The following is a 14,390-nucleotide window of genomic DNA, read 5'->3' as shown; positions in this document are numbered from 1 at the left end:
AAATGCATTTCAGGCAGTGCTGATGAGTTTGCAGATCTGCAGCATGGCAAAGTAGCTCACATGAATCAGAAAACTTATGTCTGTTGAATTATTCATTCTATCTTTTTTTTTTTTTAATCCAGTAAAGACAAGGATTTTTTTTCAAGAGTTGCATAGTTAGCGTTAGTTAACAAAATTTTGTAGCTAACCACTAGTAACAGTCGCCTTTTCATCACTTTCTCTGCCTTTTTTGAGTTCTTTAGAACACCACTAATTGTGATGTCTAAAAACCTTCTACTTTTGTCATGTGAAATCAAGTGGGGTAAGGAGTCAAAATGTATGAATGCGGCTGCTGTATTGCACCGTACAACACAGTGAAAATGACAAGCAAAGGCTTTATCTTCAGCTGGTGACAGGAGTATCGAGTAATTAGCATAAGTTTACATATTTTTATTAGGCAGGTAATTAGCAGCCAGGTATTGTAGAGATGGCCTAGATTTTATTACAGTATTATACCATTCAGAAACAGACCCAGTTTCTGAACTACTTAGGTGTGCGATTACACAATGGAATTGTCCTCCTAAAATACACTTACAATTACCAGAATTGTGCATGCCACTGGGAAATTGCTCATACTAATTACCATCATTAGATACTTGAATACAAAATATCTGCAAATGCTTGAGGAATTAGACATAAAATGGATTCTCTTCTTTCAGGTCAGCTGTGTATGTATTTCTAAAAACTAGGGGACCAAGATTAAGCCTGTAATTATGTTACAGATTTGTCTGTCATATATCTGTAAACATCCATGGGAGATTTACATTTTAAAAGGGAAAATTTATTTAATATTTTAATTAACTTGCTTTGTGATACTTGGAAAATATTAAAGAAACAAAAAATATATTGAAGAACCACCCTTTCAATACTTTATTCATCGATGAGTTATTTCAAGAGAAATATCCCTCAAATTTATTGTATTTCATGTGAGCTACGACATGGATCACTTTTCTTGACTCAAATCTTTATAGAATCTTTATAGAATGCTTCAGACTGTGAAGACAGCACTTAGCTAGCATGTTCAGAGGATACAACCTCTTGCAGGTGGATGATTGTTTCTACAACCTTTGCTAGCTGACTCTAAGCACACATGGCAGGAGTACAGCAGTACACATTCCCTGGTGGGAGGGAACAGGGCTGCTGGTTGGTTTTGATTGCTTGTACATCTCATCTGTCACTTGTACAGAAAATATAGACGAAGTTATCAGTTCAGAAACATGACTGTGTCTTTTAAACTTCTAATTTGACATCATCATGTAAAGCTACTTCCCTAGCCTACATTTTGTTAACTTGCAGCTTAAGCCACAATTAAAATAAAATTTAAAGCATACCAAACCTTACCAGGTGCCCTAAGTTCTTAGAATGATTTCCCAGGTTAAGGTGTACTATGAGTGCATTTTGCATGTTTTGTATGATTTGCCTGCCCTATTGGCCTGTACACCCTTGAAAGCTCCATGAAAAGCAGCCCTGTTAATGGGTACATACATGAGTACATGTCAGAGTCACATCACCAGCAGCATTTCAAGAAGTGGACGTTCAACTGATAAGCTTAGGATCATCCAGCCAATCTTACTATCAGGCCTCTTCTTTCATTACCCCCCCTCCCCAGCTGGTTTTGGTGGTTGCTGCATTGAGCTCTGTAAAGACACAGGGCTTTCTCTGATGGGCTCATCTCAAAGGCTCCCCTTGCTTTTTTAAATCCAACACCTGAAATAATTTCAGTGTTGTCACTTCAAAAGTCCCTGATAGTGGGGGGCTTGCTGGAGCTAGTTGCTGTCACTGTCAGTACACTGTAAAATTTTTCCATGCCACTGTCAGTAAACAAAATGGAAGTGATTTTGCCATTCTGCTTAGACCTGGTTTACAAAAACATGAAAAGAAAACCCTTTCCTTCCTTCTCTCTTTCTCCCACCAAATAAAAGGGTTGGGCAATCCAAATAAAAGTACTGATATTATCCTTATTTTATAAATATACAAGGACTGTTTCGTGACTTGTTCAAATCATGCTGTTCTAGTGAAAAACACCTGGTTATTCTCACTCCTGGCAAGGCCATTTAGATTTGATGAAATATCTTTTTCTTTTTTTCCTACTCAAAACTCCCAGGATATCCAGTGAACACTCACCAAAGCTTCAGATCCGGAGCCACAGTTACCTGAGGGCAGTGAGCGAAGTGTCCATCAATAGGAGTCTGGACAGCCTGGACCCTGCGGGGCTGCTGACATCCCCAAAGTTCCGCTCCCGCAACGAGAGCTACATGAGAGCCATGAGCACCATCAGTCAGGTGGGTGACATGCACCTGTGGCAGCCTGGAGAGCAGCTGTCACGCTGGACACTGATTGAACACTTGCAATAGGAGAAACTCAATTTTGCTTCGAGTGGAATCAGGCCATCCCATACCACACATTTTCATAACATTTTTTAAGGAAACAGGACTGTTTGTGGGAGGGGAACACTTGACAGTGCTATAACCTGCTCTTTGCAAACGGATGAATGGCACAGCATCCAGTTCCTTTGAAGGAGCAGTCTAACTTTTTATTTTTCTCACCAACAGTGTATTTAAAAAGGGTTCTCTTAGGGATCTTGTGCTTAGTGCCTCCAGTCAAAAATTATTGAATGCCTAAAAAAAAAGGTTCATATGCTGAGTGAGATGCTAAAGGAAAACTAAGTCCTTAGTAATTTGTATTTTACAATTTTATCAGAATTTTATTAGAAACTTTAGAGCTTTCTTTATGCTATTTTATGCATTCTTAACCTTGTGCACCTCTGAACTTTTCACCTATATAGTACAAGTGTTGCAGTATATATATTAAGTGCAAAGATCCGTCTATATTGTTGCCCTGAAATCCTGCAAGACTTCTTCGTGCTCACTCTAAACTAGAAGAAAAATTAACTCCACTGTGACACATTCAGTTTATGAGTCTTAATTTCAAAAAGTAGCCCATTCTTCCATCCAGCATGCTTGTACAGTTGAATTCATAAGGAACAGATCTGAAAGAAGTGCAGAAGTGCTAGCACACCACAGAGCAGTGGGCCAGTAGTTCATCTGCTAAATCCTGTAGCTCCTTGGTATGATTTTTGGCATGTTTTCTTAAGTGGATCATTTGGGTCAATCACTTGGATGAAAGAACTTTTTTACACTAGTCCAGAAGTGCAGCAGGCAGGATTTGTGGTGCCAGATACTGGCCCCATATAATGGCATATCAAGTCATTGCAATGTCAAAAAAGTGCATGACATCCGTGATACCAGGGCTTCAGCTATGGCCATAACAAATATGTGTGCCATTCAACGTGGAGCTGTAGTTTTAATTTCTGCAGTGTACTATATTTAGACACTTCAACTTCAGAGTATTCACCTGTGTATTTTGTAGCAAAGCACTGTGCATAGGGTATGGGCTGACACTCTAAAAAGAGGGTCAGGATGTATCTAGGAGAAAACAGCATTGAAATTCAGGTGTCAAAGGCAACTACATGAACATTAGGTTAGGCTCCTTATTTAGCTGGGCACCTAACACTTACACAAAGCCATCGGCCAATCATTTGCCAATGTGAAGAAGCTGGGGTTTTGTTTTAAAAAAGCATTAATTCAGAGATATTTATTTGAGGATCGAATATTCTCTGCCATAGTAAGATTGTTCTTTATGATGTACTTACTACCTACTACTCTTCCATACTCTTTTAAATAGTTTCCTTTTGGAAAAAAAAAATGTGTTCTACTTTTTGACATTATTCAATTATGTGTACAAAGATCAGCAAAACATTTTTCTTGGTAACATTAGTCCTGGAAAATAATTTCTAATGGTTTTATTCCTACCACCCTAACATAGTTTTATCTTTTCTGGCTATCTTGGCCTTTTGCATGCTTGAAAACTAACGAAATCCTCAAGTGCTGGTTTCCATCTGCACATTTCTTACAGTGATAATTATGATGTTTTAATGCCAAACTCAGGGCTCGATTCCCAGTTTAGAAACATGAACATCCATTGCCAATTAAGCCAAGGTAAATGATTTCCGGGTTTGTAAGACCTGCAGCTAGTCTGCATGCTTAACCCGCACGAGTGCAAGTCTTTGTCACCACCTAGTGTCTGTTCCACACAGGGTCTAAGGATTCCCGTGTGTCTCTTGCTTTCAGCCAGAGATGTAGTTATACATTTTTCCCCTGCAACAGGGCTGGTTCCCTTATCAATCTCCCCTTCCTAGCTGTTTGTTACTACTTCTACCCTCCATTTTCCCAGCTGCTCAGGTTTATCACTGTGATTGACTGTGGGTTGCACTGATTATGTACTGAGGTTAAGCTGACCTTTTTGGGTTTTCCTCATCCCGCAAAGAAAGTGTTATTTTTCAATACCTGTTGTGTGCCGAGGGTGACATAAAACAGACTCTGCTTTGAGGGCTCCCAGTTTCCCACCAGTTTCAGTAGGAGTCAAGAGTCCTAACTCAGCTGAATCTCTGCCCAATGCCTCTGTCTCCCCTTTCCATACACTGTTTTTTCCTCTCACAATTGTTGCTTTGCGCTACAGGATGTGCTTACATGCCATTCACCTTTCTTCACGTGCAAAGGGACCTTCTAACAGATGTTGGCCATTGTACCACTGTAGTTTGTGTTTGTACCAGGTAGCATGCAATATCCATGTATAAGATGTACTAAACATGCCTGGTCTTTGTCTGCAGGTGAGTGAGATGGAGGTGAACGGTCAGTTTGAATCTGTCTGCGAGTCGGTGTTCAGTGAACTCGAGTCTCAGGCGGTGGAAGCACTGGATCTGCCTATGCCAGGATGCTTCCGCATGAGGAGCCACAGCTACGTCAGAGCCATTGAGAAGGGCTGTTCCCAGGACGATGAGTGCATATCACTGCGGTCCTCATCTCCCCCACGTACAACCACCACAGTGAGGACCATCCAGAGCAGTACTGGTGAGTAACACAAAGGGAAATCCAGAGGTGTGGCAGAAAGGGAAGTACTTTTCTGTGCGGCTCCATCGGATCAACGATGAGCTCTTCTCTCTCAGGCACCAAGCCCATAAGAGAGTCTGTGTTTCACCAGGGAGCTGGACAGGCTAATCAGCCTCAAACTACACATGGATCAAGATGATGCAGTCGTGTTTCCTGCTATGTCCAAGCTAATTTATTCTGAGCTAAAAGCACATAGAAGGGAAATTCAAAGTCATGTCTCCTCTTGCTCTCCTCCCCAGAAGAGCAATCACAATTTGACAAGGCTGAACAAGAAGGCTCTGGGTTAGCAGCTCTGCTGGCTCCTACCAGCAGAGGAGGGTCCCTCTGCTCAGGTTTTTTACAAAGATGAGGTGATCTTACAAGTTATCAGATGTGGTGTTTACTGGCTTAGAGAAACTGTTACAGCTCTCTAGGCCACATATAAGAGGTAGGAATAAAGAAGGAAAGAAGCAGGCTACAGGTTAAACATGCACGTTCACATCTTGCTGTTACATTATTTCTGCAGTTCAGACTATTCAAGCCTTGCAAGAGAGATGTTTCAGTATCAACATGAGACTTCCAACCTTCCTTTTAATGTATGATATTGCTTTTCTTTTGGAAATAACCATGATGAATTTCAGATTTTGTCACCAAAATAGTGCTTAAGGGGAAGAAAAAGCAAGTCAAACAAAAATCCAAATATGCCTCTCTCATTCAGGAAAAGAAGAGGCAGGAGCCATTACATGTGTGTGTTTTTCCCTGTGGCAGGATGAGATAAGGCCTTTCTTTTGACTTCTGTGCATCCATTTCACTGTTTTACACAATCTTCGTATAATATTCATATTCTTGACTAATATTGACTACATGTTGCACTGTACCTACTGTCTCTTTTCCTGTCTTTTTTTATTTCTGTTTTCTGTAAACTTTTGCCTTTTTGTGTGTTATCTGACAGGTGCAGTTGTTTATTCCTTGTAAATTCTTTATCTCTCCCTCCACTCTTTTTTAAAGCTGCTTGTCAGTTGGTTTATGTCATCAAAAAACACTTTCAATCCTTTTGCCATAAATGTTCAGCTAAATTCAAGATTTTTCTAAAAGTAGCAAGTTTGAGTACTGTTGGAAATACATTGGCAATATATTGCAAACATCAAAGCGTTCTTAACAATGCTGCAGAGCAGGTCTCATCTAAATCACTAACCCTTAAGAAATAGTATTCACATGACAGCATTTCTGCTATAGAAATATCCCTTGTGGGCACACAGGGTTTACACCACACCACAAAGACAAGATTTGCATAAGGTGTTTATTACGTCATTGTGCAGTATTAGTTTGTGTCAAATGTATTCTGAGGCAAAAACTAAAAGATGGGAGTTTTCAGGGATTTTCCAGTGTGCATTAACCTTTATTAGATCAGCTCGAGTTGATCCCAGAGTGGGTTTCTGTTCTTTGACAATGGCTTTGTTAATGCTTTTCCTTTATAAAAATAACTATGATCATTAATACAGAAGAGTACAACTATATTTTCATTATCTATATGTGAGAGGTTGTTCCCGTCACTTAGGATAATGATGCCTGTGTTTGGGGATGATGGTCTATAAATGGAGAAAGTTGGATGTGTATATCAGCCAAAACCACTGAAAAACCTGAAAGAGGAAAATCTTTATTGTAAACTATGTTTTGTTTATGCTCCTTTCTTTGTAGTACAACCACAAACAGAGGCCTAGTCTCTTCTCTGGGTAGCTGGCTTTATTAAAAATTATATGAACAAAACTATGTTATGGAAAAACATAATCCAGTAGGTCTGTCTTGGGTTACTGCTTCTGTGGTGAGGCCCTTAAAATGCAGAGAGGAATTATTTGCAGAACTCTCTTTGGACGTACATAGAAGCATTTAAAGATTGATGTAGGTACCTATTTTCTGCTGTGGGAATTTTACTGAGTTATCTTTCTCATTTTTTAGTTCTTAGGCTCCCAGGGGCCCATTCCTTCTGCCAGTAGCATTTAAGACAACTTGTATTTTTTACCACCTGACTTACATATCACTATCTGTTTAATGGGGATTAGAATTGAATTAATTCCATTCGAAAGCATCTATATTGACTACTACTGTTGCCTGTGGCTGGCTCACAGAAGAGAAACATGAAAGGTATCATTGATGGTTTCTATTACTATCTGCTTCAATAAAATGGGAAGTAGCACAACAGCTAGGCAGACATGAAGAAATGAGAACAGTATCTCAGACTTATCTCCACTGAGGTGATCTTTCAAATGCTTTTGTGGGAGACATGAGGGCAGTTATGATCTAAACTACAGATGTAACATCCCCAAATGAGAGAACTGTCCTCCTGCCCCAAAACCACCTCTGCCTGTTCAACCAGGAAAGATTCTTTTCATCAACATTAGCAGTTCCCTCAAGGACATGGCTTTTAATTAACTGATACGCAAAGCTGTGATCATACACTGATATTGGGAACCTCTTTACTGCTGGAAGCCCAGGAAAGTGACAACTTGATAATGATGGAAAAGACAGGAGAGCTGCCTGTTCACTGGATTCAAAATTATTCCTCTAAAGCAATGACCCACAGCTTTCCAGGGCATCTGGATGAAAATATTAAGTAAGCACTATGGACAAAAATCGCACTTACTTTTGCCTGTTAGCCTTTGCTATGGTGGTGGCAACCTCAGGTTTTAATTTCCTTTTGCCACATAGTGTTGGAGGTTCAGTTCTGCAATTAGGAATACATCTCTAGCTCAGTTCCTGAGAATGTGCTCAATTTAACTATAAATCTGGTGCTCGTGCACTTGCTATGGCACAGAGCTCAGCTACAGGTGGCTGCCTGACTGGTGGCCTCTGCAGTCTGCACTGATCTTAGCATTGCTGCAGAAACACTGAGGGGTGACTGCATATGGCTGAAACTGAGCTCAAGAGTAAAAATGGGAGTGTAGGCACAAACCTGTTGTCACCAATGGGATGAAGTGTTACACTGTGAGTGGGGAGGAAAATCATAACCTTACCAAAGTCTACATATATCTGGGAGATGACTACTTTGTTCCTAAGAGAATCTTGATGTTTTATCACAGAATCACAGAATCAATTAGGTTGAAAAAGACCTCTGAGATTATTGAGTGGAACCTATGACCCAACACCACCATGCCAACTAGACCACGGCACTAAGCGCCACATCCAGTCTTTTCTTGAACACCTCCAGCAATGGTGACTCTAACACCTCTCTGGGCAGCCCATTCCAGTATCTAATCACCATTTCTGTGAAGAAATTCCTCTTAATGTCCAATTTTCCCTGGCACAGCTTAAGACCATGTTCTCTCATCCCATCACTAGTTGCCTGGGAGAAGAGGCCAACCCCTACCTGGTTACAACCAGGTGGTCATAGCCACCTAGCTACACTTGTCCTTTATCCTTGTTTTTAAATGAAGCATTTTGAAATGAAGAAGAGTAAAAGTAATCTTGACACTTTATATGGAAATATAAATAAGTACTATGTTACAGTTTCATCATGCTTTGAAAGCCAAGCAGTTGAAAAGGTCCATTCACCCTCATATTTGCTCCCTCAGCATCAGTGGTACCCATGGAGGCAGCTGCATTGTGGCTGGGGCCATCCCTGGGCATGGGACTGTGAAGGCTGGGAGGTACAGCAGCTCTGAAGTGCTGACATATGTTATACACTAGAGCCGACACTAAAAATTAACCCATGTCATTTGATCTCTTCAGAGGAGCTTAATGAGCTGTGAGTTATTACACAATTTGATCCCAGGTTACTTGCAGATGCAACTATTGTAGCTGAAGCTCTTTGGCCAGTAGATTCAGTCACTAAACAGGTAGCCTTTTAACAATTAGAAGTCTGTAAATCATTTCAATGAGCTTAAAGAATACAGTAACAAAGAAACAATGAAATGTTAAAGTAGTCTAAAGAACATCTTACTCCCACATTTCTTGTGTCTGTGTTTCTAAACCATGCCTGTGCAGCCATGCATGATCCTTTGCTGCAAACAAACCTTATGACTTGCATACAAATATATAATTGAGACTGGATATGTTTAATTTGAAAATTATGTCTCTCTAGCAGAGCTCAAGTAGTAACATAATAAAAACTCTACTCTAGATTGCAATAAGTACTGCCTCAGTACTCTGCAGAGTCAGGAAAAGAGAAATATCAAAGTTATCTGCAGCAATGCCATCTGGTGATTCTCAGTAATATTGCACTTCTGCTTAAAAGCAAAACAAACACAAATTCCAAGGAAATTATGCTGTGGACCCAGAAGGTTAGGGAAGGATGGAGAGCTAACACAGTATATGCTAATTATGGTGTTTCAGCTGAGCAAGCTGTTTTCCTTCTGTCCATTGAAACATCTGACCAAGATAAGTCAGGTATTTTGTGGAAAATCTCTGAGGGGCTATCTAGCCAATTATAAATAAACAAATAAACAAATAATTAAATAAATAAATAAATATAAATGCAAACAAGTTTAAAAATTTACATGCTCCAGACAGAATTCTAGAATAAAATCGAATCCTGTGGATAAGGAGGCTGTAACTGAGTGTATGCCAGATGTGTTCAAGGTCTCCTGGCCTCCTCAGAGCTGTCCTTTCAGAAATTGCTCTGTTCAAAAGGAAATAAGGGATTAGGAATTCAAATGTGATTTCCAGTTGAAGCTAGGGTTGGTTTCTGTATCTGCACCAAAATTAAGATATTTCTTCAGAAGGTCTCAAGAAATATAAGTAAGTCAAGGCCTTCATGGAGATGTTGAACCTTAAAATAGATTTGAAGAGTGTAGAAAACTGTTTGACAAAGAATTTACATGGTTCATTTCCTCTGTTTCCTTGAGTAATCCTGAAATGCATTCTGCCTTTCGGTCTGCTATCAAATTGCTTAGACAAGCACTTAAAAATGTTTTCCTTTACTAATAAGGAGCTGACCTTGGAGTAAAATACCTATTTCAATTTCAGAGGCATTTGACTGTAGCTAGAACAAGTTTCATCTTGTCTGTCCCAGTAGTCAACTTTATGAATGTTAGGCTCCACATCACACCAAACCACCCCCATGTTTTTGAAGCCAGTGAAGGTTTTGAATGGGAAACTCACAACGGAGCTCTTACTGGAACATTTCTAACTGATGTAAAGTGTGATGCGATGAACTCATGGACATTGCTCTTGTAATGAGACTCTGAGAAGGAGCAGAACTGATCCATGAGAAGGAGTCAGCCATGGAAATGCTACCCAAATATTTGGCAGGTCACACTAGGTTTGTTGACATGTGGTGTAGTTTCATGCCAGTTGAGAACAGAAACTGTAGTAAGTTCGGTAAAACACATTTTACCTTTTGGGGGTAAGGTCCATGTGTCCTGAAGACACATGCAACTTTGTGGCCTGAAAGACAGGGGTTACTGGAATAAATATTATACAGGTCCCTACTTTAAGACTACTTGGTAGTTAGAGAGGGTTCACAATTTGAGTGATCAGATAGTGGAAAGTATTGCATGATTTTTTATCATACTCCCTAGTTCTACTTCTTTTCTCTGTGTGATTATGAATATTAAATTTAAACCGTTTGGTCCTATCTGAAATGCTGCCCAGATATGGAGAGAGACGACGTGTGGCATTCAGCATAGAGCTTGGTGATTTTGGTTTCTTTATGACAAGTCTACCTTCCCTCACAGCACAGCAGGAAAGTGCTCAGTCCTTGCAATTTCAGGTAAAGCTCGAGGCAATTTGCTGAGTTGAAAGCATGCTGTACTTCATAAAGAAAAAAGGTGAGAGAAGGACTTTGTTTTGTAGGGCACGGCCTATTTATTTTTTTCCACCTCTGAAAATGTTAAGCTTGCAGGAGTTTACAGGACTCTCCAAAGTTATGAGTGTGTTTCAAATGCAGGAAATGAAAGATCAGTTTTACCCTTTGGTATTCAATCTTTGCTTATTATTCTTATTCTTTATTTGCTTTATAAGCTCCTAAACATTTGGACTAAGGCTCTTAGTGAGGTAAGAACACAAGAAAGATCTTAATCATTCAAAACCGTGATCTTATATGTCTTGAAGGAATATGTTGTCTTAACTTGGTGAACATTTCCAGAAACACAAAACAACTCTGCTATTTTGTTCAGATAGCACTTTTTTGGTTGAATTCTCCAGTTGTCGCAACAATGTGGACATTTCCAAGGTTGAAAATGGGTGTATCATACTCCCCACCAACTCTGTCCATGTTTCTCTCATTCTGGGGAGTGCCACACGGGGCACACACTTGAGATGTGGTCTCACCAGCACTACACCTCCCTCAAACCACCAGCTGTGCTTTGGCCAAGCCTGACTGGCATGCAGTCAGCAATCCTTGGTGCAAAGATACACTGCTGGCATCTGCTCAGCCTGATGCTCTGCAGAACCCTATGGGCCTGTTCTGATACTGGGAATAGGATGACCATCAGACCTGTGAGTTGTCAGTCTCAAGTGAAATGGGAAAAAAAAAATTTAGAGAAGAAGGAGAACTTAACAGAAATCTCTATTGTTCTGTGAAAAGAACTTTTAAGTGCATTGTTTATCTAGTGGAGCACAAATAAAGAGGATACAGGGATTAGTTACAAAACGTGTAGTGTCTCGTTATTTGTTAATCTTATATTAATTAATTTACAGATATGAAAAATTTTATGGAAGCCTTTTGCATATGTTTATATGGAATGTGCTTAAATACATTTTGCCATTAATTAATTTCTTTTGTTTATACCGCACATACTAAAGTAATAATCATTTCAGGTGATGTGACTTATATAGTTCTGCCTAAAGGAATACAGAGTGTGTTTGGATTTGAACTGCGCTTTAGTTTCAGACTAGGCATGTGTTATCAAATGCACTGCTACCTGGAGACTGTTGTAGGGGTGTTCAGGGTCCCAGTTAGATGGAGATCCTCTGATGTACTAATGCAGTGAGACAACCCAGGTCCCATGGTCCTGCTGGTGTGCATGTTCTTTGTGTAAGTACCCCTGATGGAGCCTGCAGCCATGCCTAAGAGTGTTATAGAACCTGAATATCCAGCACCTAGCTGAGACAAGATGCCACTTAATTTACCATAACAAATGTACAAAAGGGCATTACAAGCAAAACAGTAGTTTGAAAGTTGCTCTGTTGACTGAGAACTGCATGCCTCAAGTCTCATTAGATGAGAATTAACATTTTTCTAAGCCTATAAACAAGCATGAAACCTCAGTGATTGTGCCACAATCCACAGAGCCATGAATTATGGCAAACTATCTCTCCTGCTCACTGCTGCAAGCAAGGACTGCCCTTTACCATCAGGCTTGGGCTGGCTGGCAGGTCTACCTCAGATAGGAGCAGCAGTTTAACTCAGGTCTGGTGCCCTAACAGCAAGCTCAGGTACAGGGCAAGGCTGGTGTGACTTCAGCGCGTCTGACTCAGCAGTCTTGCATATCTGTGTTTTTGGGGACAACATTTTCTGACTTGCAGACAGGGGGAGGAATCAACCTTCTTTGAAATATGCCTGTAATCACATCATAAGGAAATAGATTTAAAATTGCAAACTAATAGGTGGGATGTGCAGCAGAACACAAAATAAAACCACAAACCTTTTCCACTTGAAAATTGCTAGAGGACAATATAACCTTTGTCAAAATGTTGTTCTCAGGCACTGGTCATTGCTCTAAAAACACAGAACTCTGAGAATTAGAGATACATCATTCCTTAGCTGAAATGTCAATAACAAATCAAGAACAAATAATAAAATTTTCACTTTATGGAAAAATACAGCAAAACCTGGAATCTTTTCTTTGTTCTGTCTTATTTCCAATGCAATATTTTTGTGATGCAGTGACAGAAATGAGCTGAATCAGTAAGCTGAAGACATGCCCCAATTTATATTATGTGATCATATTTTCAGTAATAATTCCTGCCATTTTCCTAAAACAGACTAATGTGGAGGCTTTTAACTACAGTTGTCTTTTGGGAAGCAGGACTTAGACCTCTTTCCTGAAGGGGCTATGCTTAATTAATACATCCAGTGGATAAAAATAACTCAGGTTGGTTTTTTTCATTTGTGCTACTGTCCAATCTCCAGCAATGTGGTGCCACTCACCTGCAGTAAGTTCCACACCAATTCTTTAAGACAAACCTAAGTATTTTGGTTGTCCTCAGATACAATACTAACAAAACTCTCTTGAACCATAGGATTTTCCAAGAAGTTACAGATGAGATATTTGGTGATGATGAGATTTTTAAAGTGACTGAATGATTTTGGATTTTCAAAAAACTAAGTAAGAATTTTTAATAAGTGTGTTTAATGAGTACAGCTCTGCAGGGCCCCTCTTGTACTACAGCAATTTGTTTGGAGCCATTATATTTCATCATGTCAGTAATTCCCATTTCAGAGCTCAAATATGATGTATTAAGTACTGAATCCTGTAAATAATTGCACAATTTCGTGCTTCTTAAATATATGTTTATGCAACAGTCTAACAGTAATTGACTCTTTGAAGCTATGGTAGACTATGGGGTATGTATATTATTAACCACTTTTTGAAACAAACACTGCCTTGTTTCTTTAATAATATCTCAGACAAACCCAAAGGAAATGTGGCAGCAAAGAAAACTGTGCATTAAAAAAAAATTGCAAAGCCTCTGAAGTATACACAGAGATGTGATTTACTGTTTTTATTTCTTGCTATTACACCAATCTCACTGCACTGCTTCTTACAGTGCTCAATAACAAGCACAATGCAACCCAAACACTGGGATCTGGAAAACACCTAATGCTATTTTGCAAAGAGGGACAGTCTAGCTGCCATTACAGTCTAACAGTGCCTTTTATCAAAGACACACTGTAGGCAGATGCTGGTAATCTGTTCTAATGCCACAACCTTTGTCTGGCCTCTCGAGGGGGAAATGGATGTGTTGGTCTTTAGAAATTGTTTTCTCTTACTGAATTTAGCTTTGGTCAGATGGGAGAGTGTTAAATTGCATTCCACTTAAAATGCAGTAAGCCATCTGAGCAGAACAATTCCTGGTTGCTTTGATCAAGGATTTGACCTAAGCTATAAGAGGAGAAAAAAACCCAATAAATAATATCACAGAACTCTCTAATGTGACAGACTTCTTGCTTGTTCTGTTGAGAAAGATGCTTACTTTTTGTCTCTACATAGTACAGATGATGGTGGCTTGATAACTCTTCTCTTTGCTGTGATAATATTTCAAATTAATTCTGTCTTTAGCTAAAGTAAAATGTAGATCTGTATCCCCATGGGAAAGTTTAGATGGAAGTCAGAACATTGTAATAGAATAGCAAAATAAATGCTAGCAGGCTATTCTGTTTTGAAATTTATTGCTCTCAATTTCTTTTAACTCTCTTCTGAATTTCGGTGAGAGTCAAATGAAATTATGTACATCTGTGGCAGAAAAAAATCAGGGTCTTAC

General features: G+C 39.4%; 1 protein-coding gene across 3 annotated transcripts in view; it reads left to right on the top strand.

The window, feature by feature from the left end:
* DLGAP1 (DLG associated protein 1) overlaps positions 1-14,390 on the top strand; it is a 364,067-nt gene that overhangs the window by 264,638 nt on the left and 85,039 nt on the right. For all 3 annotated transcript variants that reach the window (XM_008925543.2, XM_018081188.1, XM_018081195.1), the window contains 2 exons: positions 2,144-2,321; positions 4,709-4,949. In XM_008925543.2, coding sequence (XP_008923791.2) covers positions 2,144-2,321; positions 4,709-4,949 — 419 coding nt within the window. The remainder of the gene's footprint in view (positions 1-2,143; positions 2,322-4,708; positions 4,950-14,390) is intronic.

This window comes from Manacus vitellinus, unplaced genomic scaffold, assembly GCF_001715985.3.
Source record: "Manacus vitellinus isolate BGI_N305 unplaced genomic scaffold, ASM171598v3 scaffold_1_pilon, whole genome shotgun sequence".
Lineage (NCBI taxonomy): Eukaryota > Metazoa > Chordata > Aves > Passeriformes > Pipridae > Manacus > Manacus vitellinus.
Note: the sequence above shows the minus strand (reverse complement) of the source record. Positions and strands in the feature narration are given on the sequence as shown.